The sequence below is a fragment of the Cupressus sempervirens genome, chromosome 9 (assembly GCF_028749045.1).
Source record: "Cupressus sempervirens isolate cs-2001-9-10 chromosome 9, ASM2874904v1, whole genome shotgun sequence".
Classification (NCBI taxonomy): Eukaryota; Viridiplantae; Streptophyta; class Pinopsida; order Cupressales; family Cupressaceae; genus Cupressus; species Cupressus sempervirens.
In genome coordinates, this window is record NC_143126.1 from 755,561,724 (window position 1) to 755,580,941 (window position 19,218).

Genomic DNA, 19,218 nt, shown 5'->3' on the forward strand with positions numbered 1-19,218 from the left:
CTAGGTAGGCCTTCGTGAGAAACAACTCAAGGGTGCTAAAACAAGAGTCAACTCATCTACATCATGGTGGGCTTGCATCTAACCTCGTTGACAATCCAAAAGAGGGTAAAATGCTCACGTCGAACGAAGATGGTCAAATGATGCGGCAAACAGTGTAGTCATGTACCAAAATTTTGATCTTGGGTTGCCAACCCATTATCCTCGATGGCTGGATGTTTAGTTTGACCTTTGGGTCCATGTAGCGACCCACGTGGACTCTCAAACTTAAGGTGAGCACATTCTGGCTTTCCTCCACTAATCCACAATTACAACACATAAACATATCACCCAATTTTTAGCTTAGTTAATCAAAATTGCAAATACATATAGGCCTCATATGAATTACATGGTCTTGCATGTTTTTGCACCATGGATCTTGCACAAGTTACATCCCATTGGTACATGGTCTAACCATATTTACTAATGGGCATTACAAATCATTTAACATACAACAAAATATCGTTATGAATTCCAATATGAAAATAGATGGTTTTGATTTATTTAATGGTTATTTAAGAAATATCTCCAACTCTAATTTGTCAATGTTAAAATAGAGTGAGTTCATTTCAAGTATAAAATATCTTTGACAATTTCTTGTATTGCCATCAAGTTAACCTAATGATGGAAAATTTGTACTCTTATAAGAAAGATCACGAGTTCAAACTTCCCCAAATTATCCTTTCGTTTGTATCAGCCCATAAAACGTTATCGGGTTTGGTGAAGCAAAGCGCCACATCTAATTTAAAAAATAAGAAACAAAAAAGCTTTTAATTGCCCTTGACAGCATTAGTGGAGGTGGAAGAAACAAGTGCAGCAAGGATGAAGTTTATGCTATCCGTTCCACGAGCTCTTTTTTGTCAGCCGGAGTAGATAAATTTTACGGAATGGCGTCCTTGTCTGCGCCCTGCTTCAACATAATTTTAGCTCAGAATCGCCAACAAACTTGCATGAAACCTCAAAGACAACGTCAACTATGCTTTAGCTCGGAACCCATCCGAGCTCGAGGCTTTCGTATTGTTTGTATGGCTGTGAGTTACTCTCATTTCTATCCATCTAGTTTTGCAACTCCAATTTAATGATACGCTTATAAATTAAGCAATTTGATATTTGACGAGTAAAGATTTAGAGTAAGTCGCTACATGGATACCCAATTGCTTTTAAATAATGTTCTGTACTCGTGTCTGGTCGTAGTTTCTTTGGTAGGAATTTCATGTTAAAGAATCCATATATATATATGTATATATATTTCTGATCCAACTCAAGCAGTACCAATCTTCAAATGGATGAACATTGTCTTAGAGCTCAGCTTCTCTTCTTCGTCGAGGCAGCTTAACATCCTCTCTTACTCTTCTAGCATCCTCTTTTCCTATAGTCTGTTGTAGGGAAGTGTCTTTCTAATGGGCACTTTCTTCTTTACTTTCGATCACTTCATCTCTTGTTGCTAGTACCTTCTCTTGATCTATGAGGTGCTTCCCACCTACAGGCTCATGTTGGATGTTGGTTTCTTGGAAGTGCTGGACCATTTATAAGGCAGGGGAGGGGGGTGGAATTTCACCAATTATGTGCATCTCAAACATGTCCAAGAAGCTATCTAGCCTTATCTCAACCTCATCCCCTCCTATAGGAACAAGTTTTGTACTTCCTCTTATTGTGCCTCCTTTGTCTCTATCCACATCCTCTCCAACATCATGGGATGCAGGTGTATCATCCTCCCTTCATCCCGAGCTCCTATGGTGGATAGGATTGAACCTTTGGTTGCAAGGGTTGAACCTTTGACTATCAGGATGAGACCAAACATTTAGTCTTAGGAATAACACCTTTGGCTATAGGGACCAAACTTTCGGTCATAGAGACAACACCTTCAACTATGGGAACTAAACCTTCAACTGTGAAAACTACACTTTTTGTTGTAGGGAGGACACCTTCAACCTTACAAGCAACACCTTTAGCTATAGAAACGACACCTTTGACCTAAGGATTGCGTTTGGGTAGGGATTGTACCTTTGATAGTAGGGATTGAACTTTCATCCACAAAGACTGTACATTTGACTATAGGGACCAAACCTTCGGTCGAAGGAGTAGTAGCTTTGCTTGCTACCAATGGGCGGCATGAGTAGCCCCTTGGATTCCCCATGATATTTATATGCGAAGTGTGGTTGGCTCCAACTTGTGCATTGAAGGGAATTGTCGTGCTTCTTGTTGCATGCCTAGATGCACGGTGGGTGATAACTATGATGTTGTGAATACAATTTTGGCTGACACTATAGATCTTTTGGCTCCCTAGTCAGCCAATACTGGTGTCATCCTTTCCGCCTCTATGACTTCCTCTTTTGTACCATCCCCTTCTCTTTACCTCCACTTGTCATCTCGTATACTTCACTATACCCCTCTTGTACTTTCCTCCTCAATTTCTTGTATTGTCTAAAAAAGGAAGCACCCATTATTTAAGACCTTTTACCTCCTGTCCTTTAGTGATCTTATGGACCATGGACAAACTCCTGCTCAGTTCCTTTTCTTCGGCTTTCGTCTGTGCAATTTTTGAGATCCTAGGGTTACCCCTTCTTGGGACAACCTTGGTATAGGTCGACTTGATTTCTTTGTGCCTTGAGCATTTTGGGTCCCGAGGCAAGTTTTGTCTCGGGGAGTCAAATTTGAAAATCGAGTGATCCTATAAATTTGTTTTCACTCTCAAAAACTAGTCTAAAAGGAAGCGTAGGCACCTCATTTTCACATCACTAGACATTCAAGGACATCAAGAAACAACGTCAAGCACTCAAGCTAGCAGATTTCCTAAGGCATTTCAAGCATTCAAGGTGTTTTCAAGATTCAAGGATCCTTTGTGAGCATTTCCTCTTCAAGATTTAGCATTTTGTTGGCCATCAAGGGAGGAGATCTACATTGTGACATTCATCTTCTTCTTCTTTGGTGAACATTTACATCTATGGCTCCATGATTTGGTTTTGGTAGATCCATTGAATTTGTGGAGATTTCCTACATCCTTCATTGCAAATTTAATGTCTACAACATTCAATCATTGCAAAATTCTTATTGATAAGGGTTTCAATCGAGCAAGGTAATTATTTACATTTGTTTTTCTTCTTTACATGCTTTACATTTCATTTCCATGATTAATTCCTAAATGGGGGCCTGACCATGGGAAGCCTCTCCCCCTCAACAAAATCAAATTTTCTTGTGTGCAGGAGAAGGATATCGGAATTGCGACTTTGAATATGAAAACTACTTTCTGAGGGCTTTCAAAAAAATCTGGGTCATCTTTGTTACAACGCCTTAGGAACATGTCTAACATTCCATAAACCTACTGGTCAACCTGTACCTAAAGGTTTAGGATATTTGGTTTTTTTTGTATTGATCACAAATTCGTAGTCAGAATCTCAGTTACAGTTTCAAACCCATGGTTTTTGGAGCAAAAAAGCATTTTCCCTTGCATATTTTAAGGTTAGTTTTCCACCCTCCTTATCTCTTAGCATAGACCTATTTCCATATCTTAATTGAATTGATTGCACACATGTAGCTCCTAGGTCTATTTTACTCTTGTTATTTAATCAATTGGTCCAATTTACAGTCACATTGCACATTTAAAGTTAATTAACATTGCATGAAAGAGGACTTGCTTGCGTACTTCCCTTGTATAATTCGGGTTTAATATTGGCATCCCTTAATCCTACTTGGGTTTTGGTAATCTAATTTGAGTTATATTGAGAGTTATGTTTGGGAGCCCCTCTTTCTCTTGTGTTGAACGACTTAGTGTGAAAGTGTGTTGTTAATAAATTTATCTCATCTAATTTACAATGTTTAAATTCTTTGATGCCATTTCCCCCCTAAACATTTCTATAACCACCTTCTTCATCTCTGTTAATGGTTCAAGAAGCCTTTCTTCCTTCTTGATAAACAAAGTACTAGAACTCAAGACATTGTTGTTGCCATACAAGTGACTAATATTGAGTTGGCTATACAAATATGATGCTAGAAATCCGTATGGCTAATGATGTGCACGTGACTTCAAAAAATAATTGTAGTCGTATGGATGAATAATACTAAGTTGGACAAATGACATATAGTGCAAGAATTTCGTATGGATGATGATGTACAACCAACTTGATGGACTGTATGGTAATGATGTCATTTGGAATAAAGAACCCCATATGATAGTTATTTGGCCTCAAGAGGTAGCTCATAAAACACCAGTCTGTACAGTGACACTCTAATCCCTATTGCACAGTACTATCTCTCTTGTATGACTCCTTGGCAATGCGCACACAACGTATGGTTTTGACATTTCTTGCACACTCAATCTGTATGATTTTGTTGCCTCTATATGGCACAACCATACAATATGATATTGCTTTTGGTGTGCACTTCTGTATGACCTAGCAACTCTTCAGTTCATCCTCTCTTCGGCCTTGTGTTTTATCCTTCAGTGTTGAATTTTTTGTGGTTACTTAGGATTCTCAGTAGGGCTTTGGGGGTTTCTCTCCATCCTCCCTTGTTTTGTTTATGTTTTTGTTGCTTCCTTCAAATACAGTTTGGTATCCTTCTTGTGGGATGACCCCCTTTATCGTTCTCGACAATCCCTTTGACCTTTGTGGGCTTTTGCTAGTCTTTAATAATTTTATTTTAAGTTATCAATTTCTCTCTAGCAATCCTCAAAGTCTGGTTTGATTTTCTACAAAGTCCGGTCCTTGGCAAATTCACCCCAAATCGCTTGCAAAGCCACAAATTCGTTGTAAATTCTGTTAGAGGAACCCAAGCAAAATTTGGAGAGAATTCTTTGCCCAATGACGAACGTGGGCCGAATTCAGCCTCAAAACAAATTTCTTGACTTATATAAATAGTTTTTTCGCCTAATTTGGTCTATTCAACTCTCCAACCCTAAAGGTGACCACTAAAAAGGCCAAAAAGGACGGTTTATATGTCATTTGTGCATTTGTGACTGAAAAAGAAAACATGCTTTATATTGGAAATCCAAATTGACAATAGGCAAAATCCAAATTAACAATTATAGAGGAATTTCTTTATAAATGATATCTTTGAATCCAGGGCTTAAAATTGGAATCTTAACTTTTGATCTTGCTTGATTAGAAATCCTCTAACAAATATAAAAGAATTAGTCAGATAACTGCACTTATTTTCTAATGATTCCTTTCATTTCAAACTGACCCCTTGATCTGGAAATATTTGCGATGCATGTGACCAAGCCAAGTGTATAATGTTGTATGTATGGCTAAATGATGCAATTAATATCCTATTGAACTTAAACATAGATATGGGGGTGTGATTTGCTATGTTGCCTTACCATTAACCTAGTGGTGTATGGACTTATTTGTTGTTGCATATATGCTCACACATGTATATATTTAAAATAAACATATGTTTTTCATAGACGAACCCAAAATGATCCGAACCCAGCTTAAAATGTTTTAAAATGAATTTCGAATCTGAATCTCAACTCGACTCTGAACTCAAACCCTAATTGACAACTTAGACTTTATCTTATCTCATCTTATCTCCTTTGTATGGACTTCTTCCTTCCATCCTTTGTCCCATATGATACATCTCACGTATGGTGTTTTGCCCATACAATTCTCGTAGCTTGCATTCGTATGACCTAACCACAAAATTGTACATCTTAGGATGAGACTTCTACGACCCTATTTTTTTCTCCTATATGGCTCTTGCTTAAGCAGTTGTATGGCTTTTCACTTATGTGGGATGGATTTATCTTATATAGATGCAAACTTCTTTGAGGATTCCTTGTCCTTCCACTCTTCTTCACTTCTACCTTTCTTGATTTTGAAATAAATACTTGTCTTGCATTTAACTTATAACTGCCTCTTTCCTCATGTGACACTTCACTTTTTCTCTTCTTGTTTGGTCCTTCATGCTCTCAGTTGTCGTCCTTTATGTTTTGTTCCTTTTACTTTATCATTTTGTCCCTTTGAAACTGATGGGTTGGTGTGTCATCCACTCTCGCCACCCCCCTTGTGTACTCCCAATACTTAGGCCGGAATGTGTCACTCTTCGTACCCACTTTTTCCATTTCCTTGATCTTCCAACATATTGCATCTAGGGTGGAAGACATCATAGTCCTCTATTTGCTAGTCTAACAACACATTAAGAGAATTTGTCTTCTTAGCAATTTTCGAGTTCCATTACGCCTTCATAGTTGGGTTCCCTCACTCCTCCTTCCGTGTCGAGCTTGTCACATTTAGACTTTGAGTCCAATGCTAGCTCTTGATTGACCGCCCAATTTTGTAGGTCAATGACAACCTTCCCCTCGCCACCTTTAATCGATTGTGTTTTTCCAATTATGGTTTGCTTTTGCCGTGATCAACCAACCTCTTTTGAGAAGGGCATATATGCCTTCTTTTCCAATGGGATGACAACAAAATCCAAGAAGTTGTAAGGTTTTCACCATCGCCCCATTGCAAATAGGGACCCCCTTTTTTCCTTGGTTCCTATAGCATTGGGTTTGCAGAGCAAGTTTGGTCAAGGCCTCTTGTCAAGTCAAGGTTACCAAGGAGTTGGAAGGCCAAGTTTTGGGTATAGCTTGTCTTAGTCTTGTTAGGAAAGGCTTTTGGAGGCTAAAAGCATTAAGTCTGGTATTAAATTTGTCAGTTCCTAAACTTGTAGTCATTTTCAGCATCTAGTCAATTTTTTTAGGGACATGGCAAGATAAAGAGGTGATGGAACTGAATGAAAAGGGAGAGGATGGGCAAAGATACAGATTTCAACACTTAGTAAAAGTTTGGTTATGACTGAAATTACCCAAGTAGGGGTGGAGTCCATCCCATCTTGGGTATGAATAACCATCATCATGAAAATTCTGCTACCCTCTAAATCAGGCTCAATGCATAACTTGGTTTTAAACTTGCAAATTTTGAGTGAAACAATGTGAAAAGGGGCAGATCTGAGAGTTTGAAACTTGGAAATCTTTGTGAAATAACTGAGAATACCCAAAGGAGAGTGGAATCCACTCCTTTTTGGGGTAATTTTACCCAAAACTCAGAAATTTACGCCCCATTCATTTTGCTAAATCTTTTGGTGCCTTAAGATTTGTTCACGACTTGGCCAAATTTGGTGAACTAATAGCTAGTGGGCTGGGAAATTTGATAGGAATTACTGATGTTTTAAATGAGAAATACCCAAGCAGGGGTGAAATCCACCATCTTGGGTAATTTTACACAAAGCCATCAAAATTGTGTCCCATAATTTTGGCATGATTTGAGGTGTGCATCAAATTGGATAAGGAGTGAAAGATTTCTGGAACCATGAGTCTAATCGATTGTTTTAAGAAAGGGAGATATGAAGGTTTAACACTTATAATTTTTTGGTGAGATAACTGAGAATACCCAAGTAGGGGCTGAATCCCCATGTTTGGTAATAATACCCAAAGACATAAGATTTCTGCCCTAGACTTAGGCTTGGAGTTTATGACTCAGATCAAATTACAAGAAGAAATGAGTGAAGTTTTGGAGTCAAAATTCCATTGAAAAGTTGATTGGGTAAGTTCATGTTTAAAGCATTACCCAAGTAGAAGCGGAATCCACCCCATCTTGGGTGTTAATACCCAAATTTGTCCAATTTCCACCCCCTTAACCATGCTTATTTTCACTTTAAAGACCATTCTTTGTGAAGGTGGAGGGCATGATGAGGTGCTAGTCACAAATCAGATGTTTTGGGAGCATGTTCGATCTTGGTAATCAAAGCAGTATTCAAGACAGGGCAAATCCACCCTCTCCTGGGTATTTTTACCCAAATTTTACCTATTTCCACCCATCCTATAGGGAGCAGCAAACACATTATTATGGGGGCTCAAAGATTAATTTTTTATTGAACAAGTCAATGCATTCCAAGTCAGCCAATGTAGAGGGTGAAAAGGGGATTTAAATACAATCATTTGATTGGCCCATGATAATTCAAGTCCGCCTCTACATGACGTGTGATTGGCTATATGTAGAGAGCTAGAGTAATTTTTTTTTCACACCACAATAAGAGAATGCTTCTCAGATGGATAGCAGCGAATTTCATTTTAAATGGTGCTATTCCTATCAGTTACAGGCCAGTGAAATTCTTCCACATAGGTGGCAAACTGCCCCATAGAGGATGATAGATCTGATTGAGAGGGCATCAAAGGTGGCAGATTTGGGTAAATTAGGGAGATTTCTCCCAGTGAATCAAGTCTGAAAAAACTCCAAGCATATCATGTCAAGATCACCTAAAATCTAGATTTTCGAAACATTTCAAATTGCAATAACACGGTTATTTATCAGAAATTGGCAGTAAAATTTGCAAGAGGAGAGAGATTTGATCTTGAAGTTAAGAGATTTTATTTTTCTTCTAGGTATCAATGCAATTCATTTGAATAAAGTTTCAGATTTCTTTTACCCTCTTATAAACTTAACGCCTCTTTCATTTGTCTTTGCAAGGAGGAGTGGGAGCAATGCTGCAGGAGGTCTTACTGGTTCACAATGTGGTGCCCTTATGTAATTGGGTTGTTGGTTTGGCAACCTTAATTAGGTTTTGTGGTGTTAAATCTCAGCCCTTGATCTTCAATTGATCTTGGCCCCTCATTGTATTTGAACATCTATAAAAGGCCAAGGCCTTTTCATTGGTAAGGGGATTAGAAAGTTACATAGTGGAGCTAGAAGCTAGAAACAGTTGAGATAATGGGTGTTGCACACATTGTATAATATTGTTATATTGTATTATTTTATTTTATTATGTAATGTTGCACCTAGGAGCACCTAGATGGACGTGCAACATGTAAAGATTTTTATGGAATATTCTTGATGAGTTGTATTGTAGCATTGTGATAATATTTGATGTAATTATTTAATATTGGAGAAAAGAATTAAATGCCCAATATTAAATGTGGAGTTAATGGGTTAGGTAGCACATGGTTTTAGCACATATACCACTTGGTGGTTTTGTGGGACTTGCTACTATTTAAGCAGCCACAAGGGCAATTCTAGTGACAAGACAAAAAGGAAAAAAAAGGAAGAGTCGATCAGGACAAGGCTTGATAGGTTAGCCAAGAGAGCATTGGTGAAGGTTGGAAGCATGGTATGAGATGTGTGGATTCATGCTTGTTCACACGGATTGTAATGTCCTCATTTTTAGTAGGTTCCTGCAGTTGGCTTGGTTAGTTCACCATTGCAACCCTCGTGAGCTGACATTGGGATTTGAGGGTCTTAGTTGTGGGGTTATAAACTTTTCAGTAGCCTATGGTGTGTTTTGGTTCCATTTGAGGGACTTACTATTTATAGTAAGTCAAATTGTTGGTTCCGATAAGCTCAGTTGAGTTAGAGGAGTTGTGTGATGCTTTTAGTTTTTATTTTGGGCTCCAATAATCTTGGAGGGAGCGTCTATTTATAGTAAGTTACCCCATTAGGTTCATTCATTGTCTTTCATCATCATGATCACTTTGGTGTTGTCAGATTTCAATTCTGATGCTTCTTCAGTTGTTTTCGCAAGACGGGTGAATTATTATTATTATTCATCTAAACACGTTGAGGTTGCTTTTTTTGTTGGTCACCTCAGTATCATAGCTTTGGAATTGGGGCAAAAAGTTTAAAATTGTGAGAACAAGAAACAATGACCTTACGTGTCAGAACATTAAGTTATGGTGGAAAAGGTCATTTTTGGAGCCAAAAGCAATTGATAAATTAGATTATAATGACACTTTATTATATTTTAATGTTGTGTGTGGGAAGTTTCTTAAGTGAAGTTCGTTTGGGAAATTTTGTGCCATTTGGAGATTATAAATATGACCCCATTTGATGAGTAAAGCATCCGATTAAATATTATTTTGCTTTTGTTGGCTTCATGACATTTCTAAGTTCAAAGTTTATGCCCTTGCTGAGGTATAAGGGTTTGAGCTGGTTGGTGTTTTGCCATTGCTGAGGTATAGTGGCATTAGTCTGATTGCAATCTTAATTCTGTTTCCTTGTTTGTTGTATCTACTATATATGATAAGAGTTTTTTTCCTAAAAGAGAGATTAATAAAATTTGGAAGGGATTGGCATCAATCTTCAGAAGGGAGAATTTGATTTCAGGTGGCATTTCTTCTGCATTTATATCTGCACTATATGCCTTGTTATCTTTGTTGTTTTGGAGTGAAGAATCTATACTATGCAACGCTTATATTATCTACTATTGGATGCCAAGATTCATCCATTTTTGGATGCCATTACTCTTGGGGTTTGGACGTCATTCTGTTGAGTTCGTTGCTTTTGCTGGGTGATTTTCTTCCAGACAGTAAGTGCCATTTCCAGACGTTCATATCTCTGCTGAAAGGGCAAGATATCAATGTGTTTGTGCATTACATTTCCTGCTGTTGAACGCCTATGTTATCTGCAACCTAGCATCACTTAATTTATGCATTTGAGCGCCCAGCTGCATCTTTAATTGGGCATTTGTTAAGACTTGCTGTAGTGTTTGATATTCTTCATCCTTGGTATTGGATATGCCTATGTGTGGATCGATTGATTGGCTACTCATAGATGCCCATAATGTCATGTTGGGGGCATGCTTTTCCCTGCTATGGATGACTGAAAGGTGGTGTGGACAGTTGCTGAAACTAGCACTTCTCCATTAGGTGTTGATGATTGTAGCATTTCGGGTGTTTGGACCAGATTGTCGTATATATAGATACCTATCCCAATGTGGCCAATACGGCAAGTTGAGTATTTGCTGGAGTTACAGTTTCACACTTAGTTTCTCATGTAAACTGATCATTGGTGTATTTAAATAAAGTTCCATTCCATTTTGTTACTAGCATTGGTTTGATAGATAGTTTAGTCTACATGCATATTTGAAAGTTCCAAGAGTAAAAAACACAAGCAAACAAGAAATATAGATTGAGATCTAACAGCTTAGGCAGTCCAAGTTCATAGCAAATGTTTGCCAGTTGTTTGACAAAATGCCACATTGTTGATTATTAAAGGAAATTGATGTTTGTTTGAGCTATAACCGGTTGGGGTTTTTAACATGGATTGCTTGGTTGTGGCTATGGCTTTGAAGGCTTCCATGGTTGTATTGTAATGGTATTTTTGCTGAATAATGCATGGTGATGGATGCTTTTGGAGGCTGGACTTCTCCCTCAATGAGGGTTTCCCAAAGTATATTTTGTGTCACATTTTTGTGGGTATGTTGTCTATTCTCTTGCATGTGGATTTCAATTACATATTTATTTCAGATTTATTATGGGTTATGTGGAAACAATTATATATTTTTATTGCAAGTTTCCTTACAAGTGGTATCAAAGCTATGGTTTTATTATTGTAACCTTAGATTGAATCCATGAAAATGAATGAGAGGATAAAAGAAAGGGCAAGATATATGAGTTTTTTATTGTAGATCTGAGGGGTTTTGGATTTGCTGTTATAATGAGATGTTGAAAATTTTTGGGCATGTGGAATTGTTGGTTAAAAGAGTTTTTTGGATGTTTTATTTAAAAGAAGGTTTTGGGGGGAGTTTGCAAAAATGACCTCCTAGGTAAAAACGAATCTCACCATTGGATCTGGGTTGGTTTTTCCATTTTTTTGATAATAATATGCCCTAATTTGGTCATGTTGATAGAAAATGCAAAATTTTTTAAGTTTCAGCTCGTGATGGCTGTCAAATTTTATCTTGTCAGAATTTTCGTTACAAAAAACAAAATCGCAGTGAAAATGGTAAAAATACTGTCTTGGTAAAATGTCCATAACTTTCTCTCAAGATATCGGATTTTGGACTTCTTATAATCGTTGAAAAGCTAATTTAGAGCACTACAACATGGTGTTGGTTTGATTTTATGATTTTGAAATTTTGTCAGGTTTTAAGAGTCTGAAAGTTAGATGTTGTTTAATTTGAGTACAGATTTGGGCATAACTTGGGCATATGAAATCAGATTTTGGACTTCAATTAGTCAACAAAAAGCTCTTGGAGAGCTCTACACATTGGTTCAAATTTGGTGCAGGTTTGACATGATTTATTTGGTGATATATTGATCTAAATGGTTTGTGATATATATTGACTATGGTAACATTGTAAGTTTATGACATTGTTTATTTTGGAGATTTGGATTTGATGTCATTGTATACTCAATTCATATTTCAGATTGTCTCATGATGATATGGTTATCAGTATTTATTTTGGATAGGTATGATGACTTGTTGGTTCTACAAATTTTGCAGTGTTGTAAGCCATCTATACTTACAGGTTGCATAGATGACTTGTATATGGGTTGTCTTCATTTATTGATCTTTCATTATTAATGCATATTTAGATTGGTGGCTTGGATTTGGGTTGTCTATGCCCTTAGTCACATGATTTATCTTCATGTAGAAGTAGATGAGATGTTACCAGGTACTGTCATGGTGGAGAATTGTGGTTGACTATTTTATGTTGACATGTTGGACACTTTGAGAGTTAAATGCTCAGTTCATGGATGTGATCATGGTGCCATGGATTTTGGCATGACATGATTGGATATAGAGGTACATCTTTGATGTTCATTGTTTTGGATTCTTGATTTGGTTATGGTGGTATATCTTCTTGGTTGAGGATCATGGTTATTTGGTTTCTTTTGAAGATCTCATGATGTGCACTTTGAGTTCTTTGATGGTTTGATGCATTGGTTGATTCTCATGGTTAGAGGAAGGTTTTTCATCATGATGTCATAGATAACTTGGATAAGTAGTTTAGTGGGAGCTTGTGACAATGATGAGGTGACAGTATGGTGATTAGTTCTTGGTTTGGATTGTATCTTCTTTGGAGATCTTGGTTTCACTTGGTACTAACACTTTGGTTGTGTGAGTGTAGACTTGGGGGATCTTCATGTAGGAGATGGATTTTATGATGTCATGGGTGACTCGATACTATGGTCCAGTAGGAGTTTTGACATTGATATATTTATTGAGTGTTTGCAGATGTTGGAAGTTTGTTTTAGATCTTGTTGCTGCAAAAGCATCTTTGACATTTGCATGGTGCACTTGATATCTGCATGGTGTGTGAAGATGGTTGGATCTTGAAGATTCATAGGGTTCTTGGTTATCTTCACGGTGTATAGAGATGGTTTTCTTCACGGTGCGTGGAGATGGTTTTCTTCATGGTGCGTGGAGATGGATATATCTTGACTCATGGGGTTCTTGGTAAAGGTGTGGTTTACGCTTTCATTTGACACATTATCCTTGGTGTTAGGATGCTTTCATTATTATGTCATAGTATACTCTTGATACACATTTAGAATTTCAACATGTTATGGCATGTTCATATGGAGCATGCTATCTCTTTAGTTGAGATGGTTTAGAGCATGTTGTCATGTTTATGCTCTTGAGGCTATGGTTGGAACCTTGACATTGATCTTGGCTTAGTTTCTTGGTATTGAGTACATTGATCATTTGTTGGATACTGCATGATATTCATATGTTGCATTTGTAGTTGACACAAATTGACTGGTTATAGGTGCTCATGGATACTTAGAGACTGTGGTGATTTCTTTTGGATTAGAGAAGTATTTATTGGGATAGTTGATGGTTTCAACAAGAAGTCCGAGGGGCATTCACCTGATATGGACTTGAGAGGATATTGTTCTTAGATGAGTCTTGGTTGGAGACTTGGATATTTTGATGATCATTCTCATTCCCCACTCTTGGTCTACTCGGCGATTTGCTACTTGAGAGGTATAGCCCATTGTTTCTCTCATGTGCATTGTGTTTATGCTTGTCTTTCATGATATGGATCTTGAGCTATTGTACTTGATTTAGTTCTGGAGGGTTCATTTGAGAGATGGTTTAGCATTGGTTATCTCCTTATGCATATGTTGTTATGTTGGTTGAGTTCAGGAGATGGTTTTATATGGGGCATATTCTTTGGATTAGGAATGATTATTCTTTGGTTTATGAATGGTTTATGAGTTTGATCTTCTTGTGAGAGGCTTACATCCACAATTAGTTATGTGGTATGTTTTGGGTGTTGCTATGGCTTCTTGGTTTTATGGAGGAGATCATACTTGCACAGTTTACATCTAGAGGTGTGTGTAGAAGGACATGATGCATGTTATTATTTGCATGGTTTCTTTTTGGTCTTGGTTATCTTCCTAGATGTTCCGTTTTCACTTACATTGGATTTGAGATTGGTTGGAGATTGTGATTGTTGGTTTGTGTTCATGTATGTTATGTGAGAGATGACATGGTTATTTCTTTGTCTATTTCCTTTGTTGGTTGTGGAGAATTTGGGAGAGTGTTGGAGACTTGTTATGAGAGTTGTTCTTGCAGGTTATTGGTTTATGTGTTGTGGATGTCCTTGATACTACATGGATTCACTTCTTTGAGATGTTGTTAGTGGGTTGGTTATAGTTTGACATTATCTTTTGTAGTGGGAGCTTCTTAGTGTATATGTGGCAGGTATTTCTCTTGAGGCTTGTGATTGTAGGTTACAGATTGGATATGTTGATGATGTGAGATTTGCTTGGTATACCTTTGGAGTTGTGGATAGTTGGATGAGTAGCACCTGCTGTGGGTGCTATTTCAGCTATGGATCTTGACAACTACGGATACATGTGATTACCTTTGGATCAGGTGTTTGTGCTTGGCATTTCAGTTGGTATAGGATTTTATGATCCTTATGTAACAAGTTGGGTGGCTTTCTCTTTAGATGACTTCTATGTATGTCCGGTGGCAATGGCATAATAGGAGGTGGGATCATTCATGTTTGAGATGCTGGATACTTTGATTTTGTTGTAGGTACAAGGATAGAGCACTTTGTGTAGGAGAGATTGTTTCCTTGTTCATTTATGTGGCTACGGATCGACCCTATGCAATGTATACAACAAGTGAAAGATTGTTGAGATAATGGGTGTTGCACACATTGCATAATATTGTTATATTGTATTATTTTATTTTATTATGTGATGTTGCACCTAGGAGCACCTAGATGGACATGCAACATGTAAAGGTTCTCATGGAATATTCTTGATGAGTTGTATTGTAGCATTGTGATAATATTTGATGTAATTATTTAATATTGAAGAAAAGAATTAAATGCCCAATATTAAATGTGGGGTCAATGGGTTAGGTAGTACATGGTTTATGTAATACAACTTGGCTCCAATATTCATCCCTAAATAAATGCACAAAAATTATAAAAATGTAACTACTCTAGTGTTAAATCTATCACACATTCACAACATGTGATTGGATGCTTAGAGCATTGCCTCACCTCACATTGTCATCATTGAGATTATGGTAACGATGGGCAATGAAAAGGGTTGAGGGCCTTGTGACTCGGAGCCACAACACATTATTACTTGTTATAGGAACAATACTATGCACCTCTTCTTCTAGTAATTGAGTTTCATCATTTTCTTCAAGTTCGACCCCTTGATGTCCTTAATGATCGTATAGCAGCCTCTTTGCAATCAAATGAATATCTGATCAAGAATGCTTTCCTTTCTTTCAACCATAAAATTATATGGGAGCTCAAGATAATGTTGCAAAGGTTGGAGTTCTTTAATTATGGATCGTTGTGCTTCACGACTAGACTTCATTCTAGTTGTTGCATAATGCAACTAGTAGGAAATCAGCAAAAGTTTCATACTGATTGCAACATGATTGAGACATACTTCTATATGCCTATAATGCATCATTAATCCACCTAATTACAAACTTGTGTTGTGTGTGGGTTCTCATGGTTATGGATCATTGAGCACATCATGGTTGTCTACCATCCTCTCTTGTATGATGCTTTCTTGACACACTAGAGGGGGAGAGTTCTATTCTACATCCACCTCACACAATATGAGATTAGTTAGTCTATTATTAATAGTCAATACCATAATGTCAAGTCAAATAGTATATCAACTTGTACAATAAATCTATCATAACAAATCAAGTTTATGCATATATAATGAATATCTGTTGTGGCAATATTGTGCAGCACATATGCAAATTTTAAAATATTGATTTTTCTCACCCCGAACAATTATATAATCATTACAAATATATCTAAAATAAGCGATTAATAATAGCATGTGACTTTGGCCTTACTCCTCTTCACGTAACTGTAGGTCTTCCATCCTATACCCACTAATAAAATCTCATCCCTTCTACACTATGTTCCTTTGTACATGACTTGAATTCTTCTTTATCATTGGAGTGCACCTCAATCAAATGGGCCTACTCTTTCCTCGAACACCTATGTGCTTGGTCCCAACTTTCTTTATATTTGAATCATAGCTGTTTTCTTTCCAATTCATTTCTTGTCATGTCTCTTGATTGCTAATTCTGAAATTGTACCATGTTCCTTGAGGTCTGTTGGGTGAGAGAGGGTGTAACCCCTAGTTTCTCTTGAAGATATTCATTTAGTGCTCCCTATTTTTGCTAGGTGTAGTGGTTTCCAAGGTAAGGGACTTCTTATGGCAGCTTGCAATGAGTTGGGTTCAAGAGCCTTAACTAGTCTCCAAAGCGGTTCTTTCCGCCTTTCCATGATTATAAATACTAGGCTCCTCATCTAAATCCAAGGATTAGTTGAGTTTTATTAGATGCATCAAATAGGGGGATTGTAAACTTTCTCAATATTTGATTTGCAAGTCCTTATGAGGATTGTTTGGGGGAGTTTTACTTGCATTCCTTGTTCTGGGTTTTGATTTCAGAATACGAAAATTCATGAAGGAAACATTTGCTTGAAATTTTACATTCTTTGTCTTGTCCTTTGCATGAAGTGATCTAATCTTCTTCCTTTTGCATGCCTATATCCTCATTTTGCATCAAGTCTTCTTTTTACAAGACCGTGGTCTTGGGTAGTCTGGTACTTGCAACTAATTTCATTGGAAGGTTGCGGTTTATTTCTGCATATGAAGACACCCCCTATGCACCATTACTTGAAGGCATAGTAGCCTGATGAGTTTCTTTACTTGCTTTCATTGAATGAATACTTTGATGAACTATTGTTGCCCATCTTTAAGGACTACATTACCCTAGAAATTCCTACTCTTTGTTGTCGTTTGATGTCCTTGTCTTTCTTTGTTTCCTCTAATAGTGCCCACTTCCTTGACATTTTTGGACATGTGATAAAAATAATGTAAAAACCTCTCTTGGAAGGCTCAGCTATTGACAATTTGGTGGGGTGTATTTGAGTCAAAAATACAGGCAAATAACCATTTCCTTTATTCAAACCCCCTAAATGAATCTTGTATCGTGTGTATATCTCTATATCTTCTCTAGAATTTCTAGTCAATTTTTTTTAGCTTAAGCATGGGTTTAGTTTAGACCTTAGGGAGCTTCTCCTTCTAATTCAAAGAGCAGTTCTATTGTGCACATTGCCCTGTTTTGTGATGTCTTGCAAAAGACAAAATAAAATGTGAACTTGGTCAATGTTTACCCTTGGTTTCTAATATAATCTCATAGATTGGTTCCTTTACTCTCTTTGGTTTCTTAATGAGTATTTTGTGGAACATTTTCAAGATACCTCAATTTGGATTCCTTATGTTCATTCCCAAGCAGGTATCTGCAATTTTATTGAAGATGAATTTTTTCACTAAAAAAAATGAATACGAAACTGCTCAAAATCCATCACAAATGGATGGATTAAGTATCCTAACCTTTTCCAATTATTTGAATTTGGTATTTATCATAGCACATAGTTTTGATTCCACCTAACTTTTTGGATGCAATGGTAGCTCCTGAATAAGATGCTTTTGTTTCGCTTGATTTATGATTAGCTTAGATATCTTTATACATCTATCTAAAACACGCTGAGAGATATCAAGCTCGAGGCACCTATCTATTTTCAATAATATTTTCATTTAAATAGGCGCCTCGAGCTTGATATCTCTCGGCATGTTTTAGATAGATGTATAAAGATATCTAAGCTAGTAGCATCCGCAACACAACATGTAAAACTGAAATCTATTAAATTATTAATCTGAATTATTCTTTTTAAATCATGATGCTTATCATATCAATTATGTTTTATGGATATTAAAATATAGTATATACAACACATACAATTAATCTCTTTCCAAAGATTTGAGTTGTTCCTCCTCTGCTTTCCTTTTCACAACTTGCTTCCCTGTCTTCATCTTTTCATAATGATCATATGAATCCATGCAGATGTGGTGATCCTTTGTGTTGCCATTCGTATCTTGACAAAAAATCTTTTACTTTCATTCCCTTTAGTAGTACTTCCTTTCGAAAAATTGTATATCTTAGATGCATATAATATGCAACAATATGTGGGTAGTCAATAATATTTTGTCATCGCCATTTTTATGCTTCTTGTGGATTAGATGGTTTTGTTCCTGGCATTAATGCATGTAAGTTGGGTGAATACATATCCACTGCACTCAAAGTAAAGAAAATTGTTGGTGTTCCAATTTGATGCAAGAGATCACTTAATTCAGTTCGACATTTTGCCCAATAAAACCTTGTACCCCTTAGAGTTGTACCAAAACGCATCATGCGATCCGCTAGATGTGAGTGAGGGAAATTTTCTATATGTTCTCGTAACTCATTGATTGTGATTGGCATATCTTGCAAGCTCTTTTTGGCAAATATTGCTGATTGATTTTGTGCACGATGTCACATGATCATATTCATCATATAATACCTAAATTGTGGGTGTATTCCAAAGTGATTATCTGCATGCTGTCTCATTTCTTCTTCAATCTCTTCCACTGTCAGAGTTGCCCTACACTCAACATGTCTTTCTCTATCAAGTTGGTTTTGATGATTTCTTTCTTCTTCTCTTTCTGCATCAGTCATTTGTTCACATCGTTGTCTCATATAATTTTGTGCATATTCTCTGTGTTGTATTTGTTGCTCTTCATTTGTAAGACTTGTAGCTTCCTTCTCTTTGAGCATTATTCCTTTGTTCATGTCATTGTCTCATATAATTCTGAGCATATTCTCTTCGATACTGTCTTCGGTGCTCTTCATTCTCAAAATTTAGTCTTGGACGAGGCATTCTAGGATTCACCAAGGCCAAGCTAGTGTAAGCATTAAAGTGGGAGATGAATGAATAAGTGTATTAATGTTTTTAGTAAATGAGTAATAATGAAGAATACGTAAAATATATGTAAATGAAAATAAAATGAAATGAAATTTATAAAAATATATACACAAAGATGAAAGAAATTGTTGAAAGAACTTGAATTTGCAAACAATATACCATCTATCA

At 36.8% G+C, this 19,218-nt stretch overlaps 1 protein-coding gene across 1 annotated transcript in view; it reads left to right on the plus strand.

The window, feature by feature from the left end:
- The first annotated feature begins 711 nt into the window (after nucleotides 1-711).
- The window catches only part of APG3 (Peptide chain release factor 1), a 234,547-nt gene continuing 216,040 nt past the window's right edge, over nucleotides 712-19,218 (plus strand). The window contains exon 1 of the mRNA XM_089801947.1: nucleotides 712-1,067. Coding sequence (XP_089658073.1) covers nucleotides 924-1,067 — 144 coding nt within the window. The 5' untranslated portion in view covers nucleotides 712-923. The remainder of the gene's footprint in view (nucleotides 1,068-19,218) is intronic.